General features: G+C 41.6%; 1 protein-coding gene and 1 non-coding gene across 6 annotated transcripts in view; both read right to left on the bottom strand.

The window, feature by feature from the left end:
- Positions 1 to 25,479, bottom strand: part of BBS9 (Bardet-Biedl syndrome 9) — a 271,289-nt gene that overhangs the window by 200,028 nt on the left and 45,782 nt on the right. For all 5 annotated transcript variants that reach the window (XM_072153261.1, XM_072153264.1, XM_072153263.1 and 2 more), the window contains 2 exons: positions 21,695 to 21,869; positions 17,031 to 17,115 (listed from right to left, as the gene is read on the bottom strand). In XM_072153261.1, coding sequence (XP_072009362.1) covers positions 17,031 to 17,115; positions 21,695 to 21,869 — 260 coding nt within the window. The remainder of the gene's footprint in view (positions 1 to 17,030; positions 17,116 to 21,694; positions 21,870 to 25,479) is intronic.
- Positions 12,594 to 12,666, bottom strand: TRNAK-CUU (transfer RNA lysine (anticodon CUU)). The gene has a single exon. It is a non-coding gene; the product is annotated as a tRNA-Lys (tRNA).

Below are 25,479 nucleotides of genomic sequence, written 5' to 3'. Positions count from 1 at the left end.
CCTTGTAGTAACTAGTGATACGTGGGAGGCCTAGCCCACGTTTCAGTTGGGGTCTATATAATGTCACAGCAACTATCCTTGGTCTGTTTTTCCCCCACACATTTGTATTTATTAACCCATGGATTTTACGTGAAAGTCTAATGAGTTTAATTAGGACATTTCTGAAGAGATATTTAATTTTTGGGAGAACCATCATTTTTACTGCAGCTACCCTGCCCACCCAGCAGGTCTAGAAGGGGGGTATAATTATGCTGGAGTAATCTGAGGGTAACATATGCCAGTTGAATGCCCAAATATGGCATATGATCATCAGCCCAAGCAAACGTGTAACACGATTTAAGTCTCCCAAGGACTTCATCATCTAAGTTCATTCCTACAACTGACTGACTTGTTAGCATTACTTTGTAGTAAGATATGTTACTAAAATCTTGGAGATGTGCAAACACCTTTTTTAAGGACTCTAAGGGGTTTTTAAGTGCCACTATAACATCAGCAAAGAGACCTATTTTATGGTCCACTGCTCCTATCTTAAAGGAAACCTACCACCTCGTATCTACCTATTAAGGTAGATCCAGTGGCAGGTTCAACTAATGAATGACATGGTAACCCTTTTTAGGGCTAATCCTTGAGTGGTCTGTAACTTTATAAATCTTTTATCACCTAATATGCAAATATCTGAAAGAAGCTATAGGGGCGTGGAGTATCCGGAGCTGAAGCTACATGGTGCGGCTACTCCACGCCCTAATAGCCTTTTTGGATCCTCCTTCTACGAGATCTTCAGCGCCCAGCTCCTGGTAGGTGCGCGCACTCGTCCACGCTCTGCATAGACTCTCTATGCAGAGCCAGTGGCTGCGTGTACTTGGCCGCGAAGCCAGAGCTACTGTGCATGCCTAATAGCTATGCATCCCTAAAAAGGGCTCCCATGTCATTCATTAGTTGAACCTGCCACTGGATCTACCTTAATCCGGGATCCGGGATGGTAGGTTTCCATTAATACCCTTTATCTCAGTTGAGGTTCTAATGGCCTCTGCTAATGGCTCCATCATTAAAGTGAAGATCAATGGTGACAATGTGCACCCTTGTCGGGTTCCATTTGTGATATTGAAGGGACTAGAGGAATACCAAGACATAGTCACATATGCAGTTGGAACAGTATATAAAGCAATGCCTCTGGCAAGAACCAACATTTTTGAAAAGTTTCCTGCAAGTATCCCCAATTCACTTGATCGAGCGCCTTCTCAGCATCCACTGTGAGAAGCAGTGAAGGCGTCCAAATGGGCTCCACACAGTTCACCAAATCTATAAAGCTCCTGGTACCATCCGATGAGACACTCCCCCTGACAAAACCCACCTCATCTTGGTGTATGAGCCTCGCCAGGAAGGGGACCATGTTTTCCCAGGTTTAGGTAGGGCCGATATGGCTGCTAACAACATCTCTTTAGGAATTGAGCCTGATGACTGATTGGCAGTAAATGGAGTACTAGAAAGTTGGCATGTACTTAGTAATAGTAATATTGTTAGGCCATCTGCCCCTGGTGCCTTATTGTTTTTAAATGACCTGATCGCCTTAATGATTTATTCTTCGGAGACAGGCCTGGCTAGCAACTAAGATTGTTCCTGAGACAGGGTTGGTAAGCTAGTATCACTAGAAATGTTCTTATCCCATCTAAAGTGGGCTGTGTAGTAGTCTCGACATCCTGTAGATTATACAGTGCAGAATAAACAGAACCACCTCCTCCGTCATTTACTGGGGATCATGCACCTTTTCATTTTTTGAAAGCCAAAATGGGGTTCTATTTTTTTGCCTCTCTTTACTAGCTTTATTAGCTACAGAGCAATGTGAAGCCTCCATCTTTTGCAAAGCTCTCAAATATTTATAGGATTCCAGCTGAGTTAACTGATATTGTAGCTCTTTTAGAAGACCTAAAAACCCGAAGCGGCACCGGTGCATCGGAGACAGGAGGACCTACGGGGGACGTGGGAAAGGGGAGTACAGTGTTATTTTTTTTCCTACTACAGGGGCTGGGCAGGCTGTATACTACAGGGGCTGGGCAGGCTGTATACTACAGGGGCTGGGCAGGCTGTATACTACAGGGGCTGGGCAGGCTGTATACTACAGGGGCTGGGCAGGCTGTATACTACAGGGGCTGGGCAGGCTGTATACTACAGGGGCTGGGCAGGCTGTATACTACAGGGGCTGGGCAGGCTGTATACTACAGGGGCTGGGCAGGCTGTATACTACAGGGGCTGGGCAAGCTGTATACTACAGGGGCTGGGCAAGCTGTATACTACAGGGGCTGGGCAGGCTGTATACTACAGGGGCTGGGCAGGTTGTATACTACAGGGGCTGGGCAGGTTGTATACTACAGGGGCTGGGCAGGTTGTATACTACAGGGGCTGGGCAGGCTGTATACTACAGGGGCTGGGCAGGCTGTATACTACAGGGGCTGGGCAGGCTGTATACTACAGGGGCTGGGTAGGCTGTATACTACAGGGGCTGGGTAGGCTGTATACTACAGGGGCTGGGTAGGCTGTATACTACAGGGGCTGGGCTGGCTGTATACTACAGGGGCTGGGCAGGCTGTATACTACAGGGGCTGGGCTGGCTGTATACTACAGGGGCTGGGCTGGCTGTATACTACAGGGGCTGGGCAGGCTGTATACTACAGGGGCTGGCAGGCTGTATACTACAGGGGCTGGCAGGCTGTATACTCGGAGGCTGTGACCAATGCATTTCCCACCCTCGGCTTATACTCGAGTCAATAGGATTTCCCAGTTTTTTGTGTTGAAATAAGGGGTCTCGGCTTATACTCCAGTCGTCTTATACTCGAATATATATATGGTAATCTTGCTGTCGAGTGCTGTAGGTGCCACACATCTAAATAGTATTTCTCATGGGAAAAGTTAAATAAGACAGTGGCACTATCAATCCACAAGGCTTTAGATGTGTCCATTGAAGGCCACAGGGTCATATTGAAATATCCCACAAAAAGTAGAACCTTGTTTACAGGAAGTAACCATAGAAAAAAGTGCTTTAAAGAATTTGAATTTGGTGCATATACTGATACCAACGTGTATAATACCTATAATATTAGGTACAAGTTAGAATTACGTATCTTCCCTGTGGGTCAATTGTGGGTGAAAAGGCTACTGTGTTATTTATTGCAATAAAGGTACCTTGCTTTTTACCAACCGGAGGAGCTGCAAAAACATGCGGGAACTGCTTGTGATGCAGCCTAAATAGATCTTCTTGATATAAATGTGATTGCTGGTCAAGGAACACATCAGGTGTGCTTTCTTCCACATTACTGACCTTTATTAAGCCCTTTAACATCTACTGATGTTACTTTTAATAGCATATTAAACCGATATTTATATGCTTATGTGTGGATTGCTGCCTAGGAGATTGTATGCATACCCATGGATCACATCTGAGTACTTATTTACATCTCATGCTTGCGAAAAACAAGGGGAAAAAAACTGGGAAAAGAACAAAAAAATGACGTATGTCACCAACTGAACACTAGCCGAAGCCCCTTTCTAGGACTCATTGAGGGCACAAAACATGTTTGCCAGACACATTTAAATCTAGCAACACCGTACAAGACCCATTTTTTATATCAGTCTCACCTACAGAAGAAACGCATCACTTTCTAGCCACCGTTTCCCATTCTTCCTCCTAACGGGCCATTACTGTACCAACTCTGGACTTAGACGCACATGAGTCCTCTTTCGATATAAGCTCACAATCCTGTATTTGTAGGTTTGCTGGTGAAGATGCCACTACACATATTCCATCTTTCTGGATAATAAGATTCAGAGGGAACCCCCACTTATAGGCGATATTATGTTCAATAAATTTTATTTAACAAAAACATGTTCACAAGTATGAACAATAATAAGCAATGACAAACATTGGTTGTACATTTTCCAATCAATGTTGGGCCAGTTCAGTAAACCACAGCAGGAGCAGTATAAGGTGCAACAATGAATATATCTGAAAGCAGAGTCATGGGGCAAATCAGTGAAAAGGAGTCACAAAAGAGCGCTATCAATTCCAGGGAGACTAGTGAGCCTAAAATTTATGAGCATAAGTGTTTGTGTTCCTGTAATCCATAAGTAAGGGGAGGGTCAGGAGGTAAATGTGTAAGACGAGGATAAATGCTTTTTCCATATCCTCTCATGTGTGGACATATTTCATCAGTCATAGGACAGAAGGAAGAATTGTAAGAGCACTTCTGGTTTAGTTTACTATCTACACCCTTTTTGAGAAAATGAGTCACTGGTTACATCTGTGGCCATCTTGATAATCGAATATGAAAGGGAAATCATCAAGACTGGTAAATAAGAACATGTTCACAGTTGTACAACAAACTCGGCAGGCAGGGGGACACAGGGGGGTTACTGAATGGACAAGGGAGGGAGAAAGACATAGATTAGGCATGATAAGGGTGGGTGAAAGTGACATGACATTACAAGGAGACAAAGGAGGGTGGGGGACTGGACTAGGTCTAGGTCTTGGCTCCTACCTCTCCTCTAGCAGCTCTCGGAAGACCTGGGTGTCCTGAAACAAGAACCACGACTGCCATATTTAAAGGAACGTTTCTGAGGAATTATGGATATCCGCAATCGCTTCTTCCATGCGGTAGATCTCAATAAACTCCTGTAACCACTCTGACATTGTGGGAGGATCTGAGTTGTGCCACTTACGTGGTATCACTGATCTGGCCGAACCTAAGCATGCTACCTTTCGGAGCTTCTATCGATCCTGGTAGAATCGAGAGGAGTGCTATTTCTGGAATTTATTGATTGGAATGCCCTGAACAGTTTAATTTTGTCACACGACCACCACACGTGGAGCATAATCACCCCGTTCAGATTTGCATATCCAGCACGTGCCCAGGACCGAGGGGTAGATGGAATTAATGAGACTAGGCACATGGTACCATCTCAATAAAATCTTAAGGTTACACTCCTGTGCTGAGCAGGCAGTAGAGAGCTTATGACTATAAAGGAAGTCTTTTTGCCAATTCTCCTCAGGTATTGTTGTAGCCAAATTTTGTTCCCAGCCCATTATGTAAGGTGGAACTGAGATGGCAGACTCCTGGACCAATAAAGAATAAATTATGGAGATACAGTGTTCCGGGGGCCTTTTGAAGTAGTTCACGCCTTCGAATGAGGTAAAGAGATCTGGCAAGTCTCTGATGATGACACCCATTGTTCTTATGATGGCAGCGGGTAACCCTTGAGGAGATCGTACATGCGGGCCTCGCCAGTATTGCTCTGGTTATGGAAGTTGTCTCTATGGACAGCCGGGATGAAGTCTGGGTTATTAAAAAGTTGGGTGAGTGGGCTATGTTTGCGTGATAGGATAGTAAGCTTTATGAGAGACTGCCAAAGTTTTAGCGTGTCCCGGAGAAAGGCTGAAGTAGGGTCAGTGATAGAGAAGGTCTGGTGGGATATCCACCAGAGAGTGTGGACTGGTAACGAGGAGCAAGCCTGTTCCAGTTGGAAAAGCGGTGATGCTGCCAGTCCAATAAATGAAGCAAGATTGAGGCCTGATGACAGTGCTTCAAATCTGGCAGCCCTGACCCGTCGTCTAGTTGAGCCAGAATATGCAACGAGGTCTGATTGCAGGGTTCGAAAGAACGAGGCCAGGGGCATAATGGGGACCCCCTGAAAGATACAAAGAAATTTTGGGAGAACATCCATTTTTATGACATTTATGTGACCATACCATGGCAAGTGCTTCTTATCATAGGTGGACAAATTTCTCAGTGTGCATTATAGTAGAGAAAGGTAATTCAGTGAGTAGAGCTTGGAGGAGTCTAGAGGCACCTGTACCCCAAGGTACTTAACTGCTTTGGGTTTCCACTGGAACGGGAAGACATCTTTAAGATGTTGTGAAATATTGAGAGCTTCTGATTTATTGTAGTTTATCTTTAAATTACAGAGATGGCAATATTTTTCAAATTCCTTATAGAGTAATGGAAAAGAGATGCAGGGTTGGGAAATGTACAGGAGTAGATCGTCCGCGTATAAAGCAGTTTTATATTAGTGTGCCGCTTCCCATGTCACATGAATGTTGGGGTTGTTTCGTATAGCGGTCGCCAAGTGCTCCAGTAGAACAACGTACAATAAGGGTGAAAGAGGACAACCCTGGTGTGTGCCATTCCTGATCTCAATTGGGTTACATAAGTAGCCATTAGTACGAACCCTAGCCGTGGGGTGGGAGTACAGTGCCATGATTCTTCAGAGGCCAATACCTAGCTGTTTCAGGGCAGCCTCCATAAATCCCCAATCTACCCTATCAAAGGCCTTCTCCGCGTCAATGGGGAGAAGGCATACTGGAATACTCTGTGAGCAGCCTGGGCCATAAGTAAGAAAGTTTTATTGGAGTTATCTCTGGCCTCACGCCCCTTTACGAAACCAACCTGGTCATTGGATAGCTTGAGGGAATGAAGGATCTTTATCAGGTTTTAAAATGACACTAATGTGTGTCTGGAGAGATTGGCGATGGAAGGCTACTTCAATAGATATGGTGTTAAACACCTTGGTCAGGAAAGGGGTTAGAGACTATGAATTTTTTGTAAAATGTGGGAGTAAAACCCATCAGGGCCAGTGCTTTTACTGACTGGGGATTTTTTTTATAGCCTCCGAAACCTCTGCCTCTCTTATTTCTTCCACCAGATTCTCCCTCACTACTGGGCTTAGTTATGGGAGTTTGGTCTCCTCTAAGTATTCTGCAACTCGTTCGGTGCAGGAATTTGGGCTCATATCGGAGAATTAGCCTTTAATATTATACAACTGAGAGAAGTAAGAATGAAATCCTGCACTAATTTCCGCGGGCTCATAGGTGTCAATTTTTAATTCGTGGGATGAAGGTAACCCCATATCTCGGGTGGAGCAGCCTCGATAGCGGTTTTCCACATTTATTTGAGCGCTCATACAAATGGCCCCTAAACATCATGCTTTATGAGAGATATTTCTGGTCTAGTAGGGAGAGTATTGAGTCCCTAACCACTACTAAATCTGCAAAGACCCTCAACAAGGTGAATTGTTTGTGTTGGGTTTCTAGAGAGTGTAGGCGTTGGAGTAGAGCGGTCATCTTTGCCGCCTTTTCCCTTTTCAAACACATGCCGTGTTGATTGAGCTAACTTTGCAAGAGACACTTGAGCGCTTCCCACTTCATCGGGAGCGTACTAGAGTTCATGTCTACTGACTGTATGTAGGAGGTGAGGGTCTGAAGCAGATCCTCAGTGCAGACTGCATCCTTCAATAAGTTGTCAGCTATATTAGTGATCAGCAGGGCAGCAGTAACAGTAGTTTCTATCTTTGGGATGTAGGATATGCCAGAACTCAACTATTTGCAGATTATGTAGATCTCTTCTAAGGGAATGGAGCCTCTTTGAGCGGAGCAGTCTAAGGAAGGATTCAAAATAAAATTCAATTCCCCTCCTACTAGTGTGCCCTCCAGAAAGTGCGACAGCTCGTCTAGATATTTCCTACAAGTGGGACTTGGGGACCAATTGGGTATGTATAATGCTGCAAAGGTTAAAATCTGCCCAAATATCCGGGCTTTTAGAAAAACATATCTACCCATCTCATCCACCTTTGCGTCCAGAATCATGCGTGGGAGCGGCCAATGAATGGCTATTGAGCCTAGAGCGGGATTTGGGGTTGGTACTATGGCTTCAGGGCTCTCCTTTTGAGAAGGGTCTGTCGAGAAAGGTCCACCGTCATTAGAGTCAAAGTCAACTATAGACATTGGAGGGGTCAGGCCTGCCTTAATGCTGATTCCTGTCCTGGGGAGCAGTATGGAAGTAGCCTCTGCTAGGTTGGGGACTGATCAGGGGAAGCATTCCAGGGTGAGCCGACAGCTGGCGAAATTGTAACCCACGATGTGGAGGTAGTAGGCAAGAGCCCTTTTTGAGCAGCAGGTAAGACTCCGAGGCCTCCTGTCTTTCCAGGGAAGGGGAGTTTCGAGGTTTGGCCCCAAAGGAGGTGAGGGGGGGTGCTGGATAGTGCCCTGTGTAGCATGTGCTTCTCTGGCTGAGGAGTGCAACGGGTTAGGGCTTGGCTCTACAGGACTCTTCTCTTCAGGCGTCCTGCAGCACCCTGGACTTCTAGTCTCTGAGGGTTTGAGAGAGTCGACAGTGAGCAGGGTATGCACTGGGGAGTCTTGTGACATAGCAAGGTGCCTCATCAAGAAGGCGGTCGGCCACGGAGATGCTAATCCTGCTGGAGGCCTAAAGTGTCCAGGGCTGCGGACACTGAGGGTCTAAAAGAGGCGGCAGGGATCTGGGCATGTTCTGGGAGGCCCTGTGTGATCGCGAGATGCTCCGTTGCGGAGACGGCAGCAGCTCCCGATGGATATGTAGGCAGCGCGCGGCCGGAGCTCCCACAGCAGCAAAGGTGACAGACTCGCTGATGGCCTATCACGATCACTGACCTGCTCCAACTCCCCTAGGCAGGTGCTGATGTGCCCGTGCTCCTGCTGTGAATGTGATAATGGAAAAGTCGGCAGTAAAGGGAGCTGCCGGTGCAGCCTGCGCTCACGCCGTACGTTGCTGTCCACCTCTCTTGGAATTGGTTCGGCAGATGTCTTCTCCCCCGTCAGGGGTATTGCTGGAGATCCTGGGTCGTCTTGTCTTGGAGCACTTGCTGCTGGCACGGGAGTAGCGGGGACAGCAAATATGGTTGGCTTGCGGATAGTGCAGGAGCCTGTGGCGTTTGGGGACAGGGCCACCACATGTGATGCCGTCATCTTGGGCCGCGGCTCATTCTCATTTTTGCTCATTCTCCAGGCCAAGGTACGCAGGAGAGCAGAGGTGGGTGATCTTAAGGTCTTTCTCCGCTTTGGTCCCATGAAAAGCCGTTCCAAGACACTGAGGTGTGGGCTAGGGTGGCCAAAACCTCAGGCTGATAACAGGAGGTCAGCTCACACACATCTGGTCTCAGTCATGGCCAGGCCATGTCCCTATGGGAGGTATTATGTGATCGCAGGACCTTCACTGCATCTTGGAACTCCTGCCTCCTGGCCAGAGTAACAGTGGAGTAACAGTGGACAGGTCTGTAAACAAAGAAATGTGCTTGAATCAATCGGGCAATTCTTCAGGGTTTCTAAACTTTCCTCATTATTTTTTATTTAAAATGAAAGAAAAGCTGCCTGGCAATTACATCTCTAGGCACCGATGGCAGAAGAGACTTTGCTTTGGGTAAGCAGTGTACTTTGTCGTTTAGTAGGTCCGACTGGGGTGAATCAAAAAAGTCTGCCAAGAATTCTTCCAGCATCTCTTGTTGTACCGATTCCTGAATGCACCTGAATCTCACATTGTTCCACGATCATCATCCTCATCCCTATCCCCCATTTTCAGATGCAAGTCTCTCACCTCCTCCTCTAATGCGTTGTTTGCATCTACCAGCTCATTATGTGCCACTGTAAATTCTGCCATCTTTGTTTCCACATGTGCAGTGTGTTCACCCAATTCACTGCACTCCTTTTGAAAAATAGACAATGCTGACTGTATTTCTCTCTGGAGAGATAAACACAGTTAGCTTAGTAAGCTGAGGCATTAATGAAGCTGTGGCATTAGTGGCTGCTGCTTGAAAGGCTGCATGTGGCCCCGGACTGCTTGACTTGGTTTCTGAGGGTTGGAGAGTACTCCACGAGGTTCATGAGGAAGGGGCTGGTGAGTTTACCTGCTGAGAAGCTGCTGGCCCGGTCATGTGCCACAGCCCCCAACTTGGGAGCGCTTAGTGTGGAAGAATTCCGTTTTTCCGTCCCTATTCTTTTTCTTGCTTTCCCAATGGTGCCCGAGGGTTAGGCTTACACTGGGTGATCGTTTGAGCTGGATTTCTCCCGATGTGTATGCCGTTCTTGGGTCCCTGCACACGAAGCTCAGCGATGTGCGACTTACTGCATGCGCTGCCGGCCATGCCCCCTGAATAGCTAACGCTTAATTGTGTTTGGCTGAAAATTGGTCCTTGATCCTCTCTTACATTACGCTCCAGAACGGTATGCTCCTCCCTGTGAAATATTTGCCACCTTCAGCCAATTAAAAACTCTTCATAAAAAGTTGGCACCCATTCATCCCAACCACAAAGAAAAATGTTCTCTTACCAGCTCCACCCTAAATTTAGAGGAATGGAACAAATCTTTACTGCCAAACACTTCAACTAGTACACTTAGGCGAGATCACCAGGGGACAGTAACACATCACTCCCAGACTTCAGGCAGGTAAACATTACTGAATTAACCCCATTACTATATAGACCAGTGGTGGCGAACCTTTGGCACGGGTGCCATAGGTGGCACTCAGAGCCATTTCTGTGGGCACTCAGGTTATCACCCAGGACAGAGTTCTCCAGAAAGGAACAAATCCACCAAATATTTCTGCAGTCCCAGGCAACTTAAGAGATGCTGCTCTCAGCGCTATTTTTAAGCGACACTTCATTGGCTGTTTGGAACTGTGGGAACAGTGAGAAGGTGTGGACAGGGCTGCAATATTTTTTTGAGGTCCCCCTGCTGGACCCTTCATTATTTCTCTACAGAGAGACCCTGGAGAGAAGCTACAATGAGAGTCTGAATTTGCACTCTTTCTTTCCACTGTATTGGTGTCCTCGCAGGGCCGATACGATTGAAATATGTGGAAGAACAAGAAGCAATACGTTACTGCTTAAAATGCCATGTTGGCACTTCACAGCAAATAAGTGGATTTTGGTGGTAGCTTGGGCACTCGGTCTTTAAAAGGTTCGCCATCACTGATATAGACCATCAAAGATCTTTCTCTCTGTGATAAAATAAACACTTTTGACTTATATACTAGGGTACCTATCTTGTATGTAACCTGGGGACTGCCTGTATAAAGAGAATATATATCAGATAATTATTAATGCACTTAATACATTTTAACTGAAAATTCATGGGCTCTTTCTCATCAGTTGGGCCATATGATTTTATACTAAACCGTATATAATTGAATGCACTTCTGCTGTCACAAGGGGGCAACATCACAGCGACCAAAATTTCCTGTATTATAACATTGCATGGAGAATACCACCCAGATTTAACATGGAGGAAGGCGGAGGTAAAAGCCTCTATAATAGTGTATCATGATGATAAAACAAGAAAAGAATGATCACATTGTTCACCCAACAGGAAAATATTACTCATTCTCTATCTAGACATGAGATGCAGTGCAGAGGCATCATGGTATTCATAGCAAACCATCTTCAGGATATATCAGTGCAGCATAATGGACCAGATTTATTATGGCTTCTTCACCAGTTTTCTGGCGGAAAAACCCTTTAAATATTCCCGTCCATGCCATTTTTTCTGGTCTCTACAACTAGAACCAATAGTTCACATTTAATATAGACTCCGCTGGACTTCAGGCAGAGACTAGAGCAAAACATTCTGCGGGTTCTGATCTGGTCTACAGACCAGGGGGAGTTTGCGCCCTTATTTACCAAGAAGTCGGTACGGGCGCTGTAGCGCCTGGGGGAAGGAGGCCATTTTATCACTGGTATTAACACCAGCCTTAATATATTCCCGCCATGGTGTTCAGAACAGACCACTTTTTTTATATACAGGAGTAAATAACAGTTTTACCTAAAACTGAAAAAACAAAGGAGGTATTTTGCTTGAGTAAAGTTATCATTTTGATCCCGGATAATTACCTGAGTTAACAAGCAGTCAGATAACACTGAAAGGAAAATGATCAGAAGACATGTTAAATGACTATAAAAGGTGGTGAATGAGAAGAGTATAATGATACCACCCATTTAAAGACCATCACGAGCAGATGAAAGCTGTGCATAGCCACACATCATTACAAAAGTGGTATTGTTCTTAAACATGAAATATATGAAAGATGAGACAGAGACTTTAAAGATTTTACAAGACTGTCATAAAAGCTGGAAGGTTAAGAACCAATGAGAAATGAGGGAAATAAAACAGTTTTACAAATAACCTCCAGTGAATTCTAATGATATTAGGGATTTATAAAGAGATTGCATCCAAATACTTGTAATGACCATCAGATCCCCTAAACCAGGAAATGTGGTCCCTTAAAATATAACGGTCTCATCAGGTTACAATATTTTCATCACAATGGTTAGTCCTAGGCCGTTGTAACTTGAAACCACATTTAAAGGGGTCTCAGTGCTGATCGCGAAAACGAGGGGTTCGACCGACCCCTTGGCGCTCCATGAGAGTAATGGAGCAGATGGCCGCGCATGACCGCTCTGCTCTATTTATATCTATGGAGCTGATGGAGATTGACGAGCAATGTGAGGTTATCTAAGCAACACAACTGAGGATCCTTTTAGGACTGAGAGGTGATGGATCAGTCTAAACTTACCAGGCTCTTTAGTAGGGATTAGGAGAAATGGGGGGAGGGGATGGAGATTCTACCGAAGAACAACCTTTTGAACTTTTACTACTGCCAACGAAGAATCTTGGGCGTCAATGAATTCTACGTTGTAAAAGTTCCTGGCAGTGGTGGGATCCGAACCCACACCCCCGAAGAGACTGGAGTCTTAATTCAGCGCCTTAGACTGTTCGGCCATGCTACCTCATAAAAACACAACACTCAACGTGGGGCACGAACCCACGACCCTGAGATTAAGAGTCTCGTGCTCTACCGACTGAGCTAGCCGGGCATAAATTTATGCCCAGCCCAGGATTTTAACATACAGGCTTTGCAATAGAAATAGGGAACCTATATCCACTAGGCCATAAAGCTCAGTGTATTTTTTATTTTAATCGCATTTAAGTGGACCAAATACCTCTCCCCCCCCCCCCCCCCCCCGAAGCATAAAGTACTGATGATTGTGTCTAATTAGACAAATAGGTTGGGGCTGGAGACTTTGGAATTGTTGTTGAGTGTTTAGAAACTTTGAGTTCCTATTTCGGAATGAGCGGTCCTTGTCAACTGTGACTCGGTCCACATTTAAAAGAGACCCTATGTCCACCTAATGACCTATGAACTGCCACTCTCAGCAAGGGAGAAGCACAATACATCCATTTATTTTTCTTAATTAAATTTGCCATACTGCTCCCCCACAGAGAACGGCAGGGTTTGATGGCGCTATATAAAAAACGATTATTATTATCACTACACGTGTACCAAAGGGGAAAATGCACAGAACATTGTATCCCTGAAAGTATTTTCAGACCCTGGAATTACCCTAGGTAATGCAATTGTAGTTTGCAAAAGTGTGTGCACCAAATGCAAACTACAAAAACACAAGACCCATTGACTTCAATGAGAAGGCACTGGACAAAAAAAAGCTAAAAATAGGAGATTTATCAGAAGTGTCAGAGGTTAAACTGTTCTTTATCCCCATAGAAATCAATCAGAGCTCAGCTTTTATAAACAGTAGTGGAAAAGCGAAAGCTGAGCTATGATTGGATGCCATGAGCAGCCACAACAGTTCTGGTCTCAGAATATATACGTTATGCTCCATATTGTCCCCAAAGTTTAAAATATCAATAAAAACTAGGAAAAAAATCTAAGTAAACATTACAACAAAAGTTTGCTTTATTTAAAAACATTCAGAATATTGTTATAGTTGTAACTTGGGTTATAACAGTTACACTGTATTGCAGTGGGCACACAAGACCAAAAATCCCAGTAAAGCAGTCTAGAAATCAGACTTTGATGACAAGTAGGGAACTTATATCTCATTGCTGTACTTACTGCACACAAACATAAAATGATCACCTAACGACCAAACACAAGACATAAAAAGTTGAGACCATATCATGATTAGGTGAAAATCCCGCACAGCGCCAGCAGTATGAACATAAAAGAGTCTCCTGTGTGATGAAGCAGGAGACAGTCATACATACTCACTTAAATATGATGAGCAAGGGAATATTATATCAAAAAACAGAACAAAACCTAAATTGTTCCTTTTATGACCAAAGGGAGTTCTATAAACATGTGATAAAACTTAGGATAAAATATTCTCTGCCATATGCGTTGAGACAATTTCTGGTATAGTTTGTAAAACAGCTGCAGCTGGTGTGCAGCCCATTGAGAATCTATCAAACATATATGTTAAAAGTGAATACTATTGCAGGGAAGAAAATCATCTCAAGATTTTACAGTAAAATACTAAAAACACAAAGAACACTACAACGAGTTACATTTTATTTTCAGGTAATTTAGTCTGCTGTATTAAGGATGAAATAAACATGCTCTCACTGGAGCACAATAAAGAATGAAAGTTTATTTTGAACCATCCAGGAGGGATGGCTGAATCAGTGGTGGTGGTGGTGGTGGGGTGACAGTGGTTTAGTCCCTTTTATCTCTGGAAACAGCACCATTCTTGAACACGGACTACATCTGGTACTGCAGTTCTTCCCTATTTAAGCGAACGCAGTACCAAAAAATGACCATGGACAAGTGTGGTGTTCTTTACAAAATATCTTTATTATTCATGTCCACTATTGCCAAGTTTAGTCAAGATTTTAATGAAGCAGCTGGTGCACCATAAACATGTCCTCAGCATCCAGTGCACTGCTATACCCAACAAAATCACTTCTCTTCCAGGGTCCCCCTAGGCTTCTCACAAGACAACAATATGTAAAGCTCAAAAAGAGAAATAAAAATAAACACGTATAAGCAGGTGACAACACACCTATATCTGTATGCAATGATACACCAGGAAAATTTACTTAATCCCCGTATATAACATTTATAAATCAAAAAGCAAGAGAAAGGGGAGGGGAAATGAATAAGGAGTCAAATACAATTAAATGATGAAAAGTGCAAATGTTTATTGGTTACAATGTATAAGATAAAAACATATGTGGAACAATAAAAGGAACACTGGCTACAGGAGACAGAAGATCATATGGACCAGGCACTATGGAATACAGAAAGTAGATACTGCAGAGTAAGGAGCATACAAAAGAACATACTGGGTACAAAGCGTTATAGCAATAGGTATGCCTAACAAGTTAGCAGTGGTAGGGTGGAATTGGCATATGCATCGTCAAATGGCTAGACTAGTCATTAGTCCTTAGCAGTTAGCATAGCTGGAAAGTGCCAAAATCTGTATCCATAGTTACCTGGTCACTGGAAATACCCCAACGCGCGTTTCAACCCGCCGGTCTTTCTCAATACCCCTTGAGAAAGACCGGCGGGTTGAAACGCGCGTTGGGGTATTTCCAGTGACCAGGTAACTATGGATACAGATTTTGGCACTTTCCAGCTATGCTAACTGCTAAGGACTAATGACTAGTCTAGCCATTTGACGATGCATATGCCAATTCCACCCTACCACTGCTAACTTGTTAGGCATACCTATTGCTATAACGCTTTGTACCCAGTATGTTCTTTTGTATGCTCCTTACTCTGCAGTATCTACTTTCTGTATTCCATAGTGCCTGGTCCATATGATCTTCTGTCTCCTGTAGCCAGTGTTCCTTTTATTGTTCCACATATGTTTTTCTCACAAGACAAACCTCCTGAAGGTCTGAAGAGAGTATTCATCTAGGCAGAAAGGCAATGATCCAGGTGCTAAGGAAACAACCTGGATGCACCAAATGCCTCATTAGCATAGGGATGTAAAAGGGAATTCTCAGGAACCCCATAATGGACAGAAATAATAACTATATATTTTAAAAAAATGTGTACCATGTATACTCAAGAATAAGCTGAGTGCTAACAAATTGTTTGGCTTTTACCCGGGTAAGGTTACACATTAGACAATACTGTGGGTTCCTGCAAGGAAACCTTCTCTGTGTTGGTTTCTGCAATTGAATCCTCTCTGAAGAGATGTTGGGCAGAGGAGATAGAGGGAATACTTTGAATAGATATGTTAGAGGGGAGGGAGGGGAATACATGTGTCTGCTGACTGCAGAGTAGGAAGTAATGTCAACTAAGAAATATCATGAACTGTACATCTATGAGAGTTTCCCCTGACTAAATTATTTAATGTTATCCCAATTAATTATTTTTTGGTCAGATGGGATTTGAACCTAAAATCTTCACTCTCTAACATAATTTCAGGGACCTCATTCTCCCTAAATACAAGTTGCAGAATCCCCTCGCAGCTGCATTGCAAATATGCCTTTTGTCCTTCTCTAATCATTTGTATTACAATATAATTGTGTGTTTTAACATACCTTGCACACTGACAGAATCCTCTGTTTAGTCCCAGGGGTTGGCTTTGGTTTTGATGCATTTCAAAAAACAAAACGTGAATTGTCTGTGCTGCTCACTACTCAGCTGTCAGCCCCCACCTTTGTGCTTCTGTAAAGCTCATCCCTCCCCCACTGATGTCAGCTCACCAGGCTCTGAGCTCTGTTCCTGTGAAGGAACATAAAGGTGGGGGCTGAGACTTGAGCAGTCTGCAGCGCGGACAAGTCATGTGTTACTAATAATTCCTTTACTTATATAGCGCATACAGATTACGCAGCGCTGCACAGAGCTTGCCAAATTGGTCCCTCTCCCCAATGGTGCTCACAATCTGTTTGCAGTTGTTGTTTTTTAAAGGCATCCAAACCAAAGCCAACCACTGGGACTAAACAGGATTTTGTCAGGAAGCAGATAACTTAAAACACACAATAAGGCTACATTCGCACTGCCGTTGCCCGCTCCTCTCCATAAGGAATATGGTGCATAGCGCCATATGCCGAGAAAAGATAAGATATGTCCTATATTTTCACAGGTTATGGAGCGGTACGGTGCCGCAGGTGTGCTGCACTGTGCCGCTCCCGCAGGGCGCCGTGCCGTGGGGGAAGTATAAAGGCTGTATATACATCCCCCATATGGCAGTGTGAATGCAGCCTTATATTGTAATGCAAATGCTTAGAGAAGGCAGAAAGGCATATTTGCAATGCGGTGTGAAGGGCTTCTATAACCTGTTTTTAGTGAAGATGAGGTCCCTGGTGACAGTTTCCTTTTAACAACTACCCTACAGCCACAACATCTGCAACCACAATCGTTACACTGCTGCTTTTATAGAAGTCTTCCAACACGTGTAAATGGTGATCACACTTAAGCACTTACCAGGAGTTTCTTGCCTGAGCCAATTTTTTGCTGCTCTATCTCCTTTTTAGTATCTGCATCTGTTGCAACAGCAAGCACCTGGTATCTGTTCATGGAGAGCAAAACATCTGATCAAAGTTGCAATACGATTAAACAGTATCTAAATCAAACTCGGAGATGTGACCCAGAATCTACCACCAGAAGATTTGACTATTTTCTTTTAACTCAATTCCTCAGCATAAGATTTACAAGGAGAGTGAAGAGGTGGAGAGAACAGAGGGGGGCATTTATCAGTGCTTCTATGCCAAAAAACTGCCGTAGAAGCCCTGAAATAATTGCAATGCCTAGGGAACCGCAAGGGGAAGGGGTGTAAAGGGGGACACTACTGGCTTTGGAGGGGGCACCCTACCTACACCATGCGAATGTTCACCTAGAATAACGATGCTAGCTGTAGTTTTGGTCGCCACCACATATATCAGGAGGCAAGAGATAGACTTTATTTTGACTGCAGGACTTTTTGACTGTATAAGCATTCTATAGATATAATAAATTTGCATGACAGTGCTGACTCAAATCTGTTTCATGGGAAACGATAAGCTTTAAGTGAAGTAGTCAGCTGATTCCTGCAACATTGTTTGACAGCAGCATACGGCAGTGATAATATACTATTCGGGGCAGGAATTTTGTGTAATTCCTGACAAAACCCCAAGAGGACTAGTTTACTCTGGCTACACAGGACGATGCGCAGCCTTCCGTGCATACAATGAAAGCCGTACAAAGAGATCCCCTAAAAAAAATGTGCAACTGTGTTTTTTCCAAATTGTCTAAGAAGCTTTTCCCTCTGCATCAACGTCTTTCAGGTATTCAATGTAGATGTGGGACAGTACCTTAAATCTGGTAAGCGATGCAATAAAAAGGTAAGATCATCAGGTTCTCCATGTGTCGCTGGCTCTGCGATGTTCACGTGGATCCCATGTTTCCACTTGCGGTATGCAGCAGGCGGCTGTGTGAGTTACTATTTCCTCCAGATGGAAACTCGATCGCAGCGCTTTTGGTTCCACTTTACTCCGTAGTGGTCCGTATAGGAAAGAAAGGGATACGGAAAAAATAGTGCAGCAGAGCTTCTATTTAGTGAAGAAAATGTTTTAATATTATACTCACAAAAGTAGATTAAAAAACAGGCCTTAAAAATAGATTGTGGTGCACGTTCGGCGTCAATACCCGACTCGAGTTTCGCCAGTAGCGGCTTCTTCCGGGGTGGCCGTCGTGCACAAGTTAGGATTTTTTATAGTTACCTATACCACACCCTTCCTTAAAGGGGAAGAGACATATATTACTATATACTCTGTGTGGTTACCTATACCACACCCTTCCTTAAAGGGGAAGAGACATATATTACTATATACTCTGTGTAAACCATTTTCGGAATTTCTATACCATTATGTGTAAAGTGTCAAATGCAAAATATATACCAAAATATAAAGTGTCAAATGCAAAATATATACCACACCCTTCCTTAAAGGGGAAGAGACATATATTACTATATACTCTGTGTAGTTACCTATACCACACCCTTCCTTAATGGGGAAGAGACATATATTACTATATACTCTGTGTGGTTACCTATACCACACCCTTCCTTAATGGGGAAGAGACATATATTACTATATACTCTGTGTAAACCATTTTCGGAATTTCTATACCATTATGTGTAAAGTGTCAAATGCAAAATATATACCAAAATATAAAGTGTCAAATGCAAAATATATACCACACCCTTCCTTAAAGAGGAAGAGACATATATTACTATATACTCTGTGTAGTTACCTATACCACACCCTTCCTTAAAGGGGAAGAGACATATATTACTATATACTCTGTGTAAACCATTTTCGGAATTTCTATACCATTATGTGTAAAGTGTCAAATGCAAAATATATTAATAAAGTGTCAGTGCAGAATATATTGATATAATAGCGCAACAGACAAAAAAATAAAATATATAAAAATGTAGAAACAACAATGAAAAACCTTATTTAGTTAAAGGAAACACTTAATTTCAAAGTCGGCATTAAGACCATATGGAGATAGTGTTTTTAGTTGGAAAATCCAGAAAGATTCTCGCTGATTTATCTTTTTTTCTATATCCTCTCCTCTCCAATGAGGAGATATGTGTTCTATAGCCATAAATGCCATCCCTTTGGGATTCTTACCATGGACTTTTGCAAAGTGTGCGGATAGAGAATGGTCAGTTTTTCCTTTTTTAATATTTCTGAGATGTTCTCCTATTCGAGTTTTAATAATAATCCCTATAAAAAATTTTTAAAGCTGTACAAAAGGTACATAGATGATATTGTAATTTTATGGCAGGGCCCTCCAGAGTTGTTAGAAGAATTCATACTATATATAAATAATAATGATTTTAACCTCTCTTTTACTCATAATTTTAGTCAGACAAATATTTGTTTTTTAGACTTGGAATTGATTAAAGAAGGAAATGAAATCTATACAAAAACCTATTTTAAAGAGACTGACTGTAACAGTTACATAGATTTTAATAGTTGCCACTTTACCCCCTGGTTGAAAAATATTCCAAAAGGACAATTCAAAAGAATTAAAAGAAATTGCACTAAAGAAAAAGACTACGAGACACAAGCGACATTACTGAGGGAGAGATTTTTAGAACGTAACTATAGCAGTAAGGACATTGAAAAAGCACGGAGGGAAATAGAATTAGAGACTATCACACCTCAGGGAGAAAAAAATGATACCCATGGGAAGAGCAATGAGGAAAAACAGAACAAACTGACCATTCCATTTATCACTAATCACACTTATGATTCACATAAAATAAGGAGGATCATTAAAAAACACTGGCACATCCTACAACATGATCCGATTGTAGGACATTTGTTAGATGAACCAAAAATAGTTCACCGTAGGACAAAAAATCTAAAAGATCACATAGTTCATAGTAGTCTTAATTATCATGCACTGGGATCAGAAATGTCCCACACGGGTTTTTATCACTGCACAAAATGTAAAGCCTGTAGAAGTATAGGCAAATTAAAAACAGGAGGCATTCATCAATTTACAACCTCTGATAACAAAAGAGTGTTCAACATCAAACATCTTACCAACTGTGATTCCTCTAGGGTTATCTATATGATCATATGCCCGTGCGGCTTGAAATATATTGGCAGGACAGCAAGAAAGCTTAAAACTCGAATAGGAGAACATCTCAGAAATATTAAAAAAGGAAAAACTGACCATTCTCTATCCGCACACTTTGCAAAAGTCCATGGTAAGAATCCCAAAGGGATGGCATTTATGGCTATAGAACACATATCTCCTCATTGGAGAGGAGAGGATATAGAAAAAAAGATAAATCAGCGAGAATCTTTCTGGATTTTCCAACTAAAAACACTATCTCCATATGGTCTTAATGCCGACTTTGAAATTAAGTGTTTCCTTTAACTAAATAAGGTTTTTCATTGTTGTTTCTACATTTTTATATATTTTATTTTTTTGTCTGTTGCGCTATTATATCAATATATTCTGCACTGACACTTTATTAATATATTTTGCATTTGACACTTTACACATAATGGTATAGAAATTCCGAAAATGGTTTACACAGAGTATATAGTAATATATGTCTCTTCCCCTTTAAGGAAGGGTGTGGTATAGGTAACTACACAGAGTATATAGTAATATATGTCTCTTCCTCTTTAAGGAAGGGTGTGGTATATATTTTGCATTTGACACTTTATATTTTGGTATATATTTTGCATTTGACACTTTACACATAATGGTATAGAAATTCCGAAAATGGTTTACACAGAGTATATAGTAATATATGTCTCTTCCCCTTTAAGGAAGGGTGTGGTATAGGTAACCACACAGAGTATATAGTAATATATGTCTCTTCCCCTTTAAGGAAGGGTGTGGTATAGGTAACTATAAAAAATCCTAACTTGTGCACGACGGCCACCCCGGAAGAAGCCGCTACTGGCGAAACTCGAGTCGGGTATTGACGCCGAACGTGCACCACAATCTATTTTTAAGGCCTGTTTTTTAATCTACTTTTGTGAGTATAATATTAAAACATTTTCTTCACTAAATAGAAGCTCTGCTGCACTATTTTTTCCGTATCCCTTTCTTTCCTATACGGACCACTACGGAGTAAAGTGGAACCAAAAGGGCTGCGATCGAGTTTCCATCTGGAGGAAATAGTAACTCACACAGCCGCCTGCTGCATACCGCAAGTGGAAACATGGGATCCACGTGAACATCGCAGAGCCAGCGACACATGGAGAACCTGATGATCTTACCTTTTTATTGCATCGCTTACCAGATTTAAGGTACTGTCCCACATCTACATTGAATACCTGAAAGACGTTGATGCAGAGGGAAAAGCTTCTTAGACAATTTGTGACTATAAGGAATACTGGACTCCCATTCCTTCCCTTCTCTCATTGCGCCGTCATTTCTGAACAACTAGCCTGATCTTTAGTTTCCAAAATCTTGTTTTATATTTTTGTGTTTTTTCCAGCATCCAAAAACATTGTGTTATTAAACAGTCACTTGGAAGTACAATTTTTCTAACAGATAATATATATACGATTTGTTTTTGGTTTTTTTTAAAGGTACATACAGAGTATATAAAGGAAATTTATACTCACTTGTAACTTTCAACTTGTCGACAAGAAGAGACAGTGACAAAGGAATCCGTTTTAGGACTGTATCTCAAGGGGCCTGGCAATAAAAACCCTGGCAGGTACCGTCCAAATGCATAGCTTTCCTGCTCAAAGAACATAAGCATCCCATCCATTGACTGAATGCAAATCAAATCACGACCTGTCAAAAAAAAATTATAATAATTTCTTAATGCTTAAATGCATAGTTTCCCAACTGATGAAATAAAAGTGATATACCAACAATAAGGAAATATCTCATATATTGAAGGGGATGGCCACTTTACCTAATGTTTTTTGTAATGTGTGTGTGGGGCATAATATTAGGTGATTTACAAACATACATCCATTAAAAGTTCTGCACTGCTTTCCTGATATGTAAAGTGAAGCCTCCTGTCTTTTACCTCATCAGCCAGACATTCCTGTCCATAAAATGGTCACCGATGGAGGGTCATGTGATCTCTAATTGTCCATTAGCAATCGCCCTGAGATGAAAGACATGTTTGAACCAAGAGGCTTTACTTTACATTTAAAAAAGGTGGTGCAGTACTATTAATAGATGTATACTAGTAAATTACCTAAAATCCTGCCCCCCATACTTACATATTACAAAAAGACGTGAGGTAAAGTGACCAACCCCTTTAAACAATTACAGCTTCAAAGTCTAGGAAAAGTTTTTTTTTTTTATAAATCCCTTTACTATGTATATTTTGAAAATCGGCTCAATTGTCTTCTGCAGACTGCTTATTCTTACATACTGTACATGTTATGTCAATTTTTCTTCATGATTATAGCCTTTAACCTTCATGTCATATTTGCATTTTCGAATGGCAAACAATTTAATGTTCCATTGCAAGAACGGCTAAACTGTAAGCAAATTCTTGGGGGAATTTTGGAACATAACCAATTCTGACACAGTTTTTTTTCAGTTCTATGGAGTTTGCAGCGCTCTGTGGATCATAACATTTGTGACAATACAACAAATATTTGCTGTTTTGGCATTCTTTCTGTTCCAAAATATGTGTGAAATACGCTCACTTCTTTCTAATAGGGGTTCATGATAAACACTTTAAAAAGAAGAGTCCTGTGTGATGTTGACACAATTTAGTATACTCAAATGCGCCAAAACCACAATAAATGGCCACACGAAATGGAACTAAGTGGCATTCCAAGCTGTAGCAGCAACACACAAATAAAAATGCAATATTAATAATATAACCGTTCGTTCTAGGCCCATTCTGATATATTTAAGTAACATCATCTCTATCCTTCGTAATCATTTCCAGGCCTTCCAACGTGTTTCTTCTATAAGCAGTGATCAAATTCCTTCCATTTTTAAATCTGAACATAGACTGGAGGTGTCACTTCTAGGTGAAGAAGAAAGGCCATGTCCTGTTTTGGTTACAGGAGCGTAATAAATTAAACTGAGCCTGGAACGTGATTGACGGCTCAATAGCTCAGCAGATGATGAATATTTCGCATAAAATTCCTGTGGCAGAAATGTGGCTGCCAAGTTCAAACTCATGGTCCAGAATGGTCACTTGGTAACGGTGACAACACACATTGGAAACCCCTGAACAATGTTTTCCATGAATGTGTCACAAATTAGCTGGGCTAAATCTTGAATCTGCTGAAAGAGAACAGTGTCTGAATGCTCTGTCCCATTGCGAAATAAGAAACTAAGAAAAGGAATAGTAGATACCTGGAAGTCAACCAAATAGAAGCTTATCAGGAACAATGGCAACTCTCCAAGCAACCACAGTCAAACACAGAAATGACTTCTTTGCTTTTCATCAAGTACAACCTACAGTATAATTTTTTTTTTATGGCAACGACCACCTCAGCCTTTGGCAACATGACTCATTGACCATAAAAGCCAGACCGTGAGTAATAGATGTAAACCCTATTTAAATCTGGCACAATGACAGGGTCCTCCACCCAAACCACTCCATTAAGCTAAAGAAATATTTAAATAAATAGTTCAGACATCAGATAGAATAATCAAGTTAACTCGAACATGTAACTTACTGAAAACCATAAGGCTGGTGGATCGAATGGCCACATACTAAAAAAGGAACTGGATCTAGTATGGCCTTTCTACTTGATACACTAACATATTGTGAATTAAGGTAGCTATGAATACCAAAGTCATTTTTATCACGTGTATCACATTTTATACTTATTAAAAAATAAACAAAATACACAAAATTCATCTTTTAACAATAATGTCTGATGTCTTGATTTAACACAGTAATCTCAATAGGAAAGTAAAAATTTTCCATATTGTTATTATGGATTATTTTATGAAGAGATCTTTGAGCCAATAGCAATTACTCAAGCAAATATGACCTTAAAAATCGAACCGTAGAACTGTTTAATGAAAACCGCATATTCCTATTATTCTTTACAAATGATCCCATATGGTTAATAACCAACCAATTCAAGTGCATGTTCACCTTTAGTGAACCCTTACTAGCATGGCAGGGACTTTCAAAACTGAAATTCGGGAGAACAGAAATCCACTAGCATACTATTATATTTACAAGTGGTAGGGCTCAAATAATATAAGGAATTGAAGGAAATTCAACATGACAGGATCAAACACTTTGTAGCACATTGCTTTTGAAATTACCAGCATTTGCAAACTCGCGCATCTGTAAGTTATGGACCATAAGGGAAAAAAACTGCTAAAAATGAACAAATATAGGTAGTGCAGAGTAGTTCACAAAGGTTTTTTGGTTTAAGTAGGGACTACTTTGGTCACAGCAATGTTTTTATTTAAATTATTGCATTCTGAAAGTCATAACTATTCTGTGTTTATGAAGATGTAGCTCTTGTATTCCTCTTGTATTTTTTTTGCTACCAATCTGATGTTTTGACTAATATTAATAATAATTCCTTTATTTATATAGCGCATACAAATTTTTAGCTTCTATTTTTGTAGCTAGCTCACAGCGCTCATGAGGCCTAAGGGTACAGAGGTAAAGAATAAGACAACCTACATTCTTGGGCTGCAAACAACAGACATGTAATCCGTTGTTAAAGCCAGGGAAAAAAATTACATAAAAGTTCTGTAAGGGGCACTATAATACACATTTTTTCCGAGGATTATACCCATGCAGACTTTATATTTGGACTATGGCTCTAAATTCTGGTGTATATATATTTTTCTAATCGGTGGTCCTCTAACTCAAAAACAGGTAACGTCTTTATCCAATATTCCAATTTAAGGAAGAAGAAAAAGTTGGCACTCACCGCAATATTTCTGTAAAATCTCATTCTTTATTTCATCTTCCTAAAAGAATAAGCGACAAGTACTGGGGAGAGGAGGTGCACAGCAGGAGCAACCTTAGGGATGAAATCCCTGGAACCATGTGCAATCCACTGCCACAACAGACAGCACGCAGCCCAAAACATTGTTGGGCAGCTTTCTATTTATTGATTTATTTATTTAAAGATTTATTAATGTTGTCATTGTATTTTGTCTTCTGTCTGACACGTTAAAAAAAGTTATTCTAAGGATCAGTACGAATAATGCAATGTAAATTTTTTATGCTAAGGTATGTTTGACAGTGAACATACTTAACACTTGACTTAACACTTGAACATACTTAAACTTATTATTGTGTCATCATACACTCACCGGCCACTTTATTAGGTACACCATGCTAGTAACGGGTTGGACCCCCTTTTGCCTTCAGAACTGCCTCAATTCTTCGTGGCATAGATTCAACAAGGTGCTGGAAGCATTCCTCAGAGATTTGGGTCCATAT

Source organism: Engystomops pustulosus, chromosome 5 (assembly GCF_040894005.1).
Source record: "Engystomops pustulosus chromosome 5, aEngPut4.maternal, whole genome shotgun sequence".
NCBI lineage: Eukaryota > Metazoa > Chordata > Amphibia > Anura > Leptodactylidae > Engystomops > Engystomops pustulosus.
This window is presented reverse-complemented; position numbering and strand designations above follow the sequence as displayed.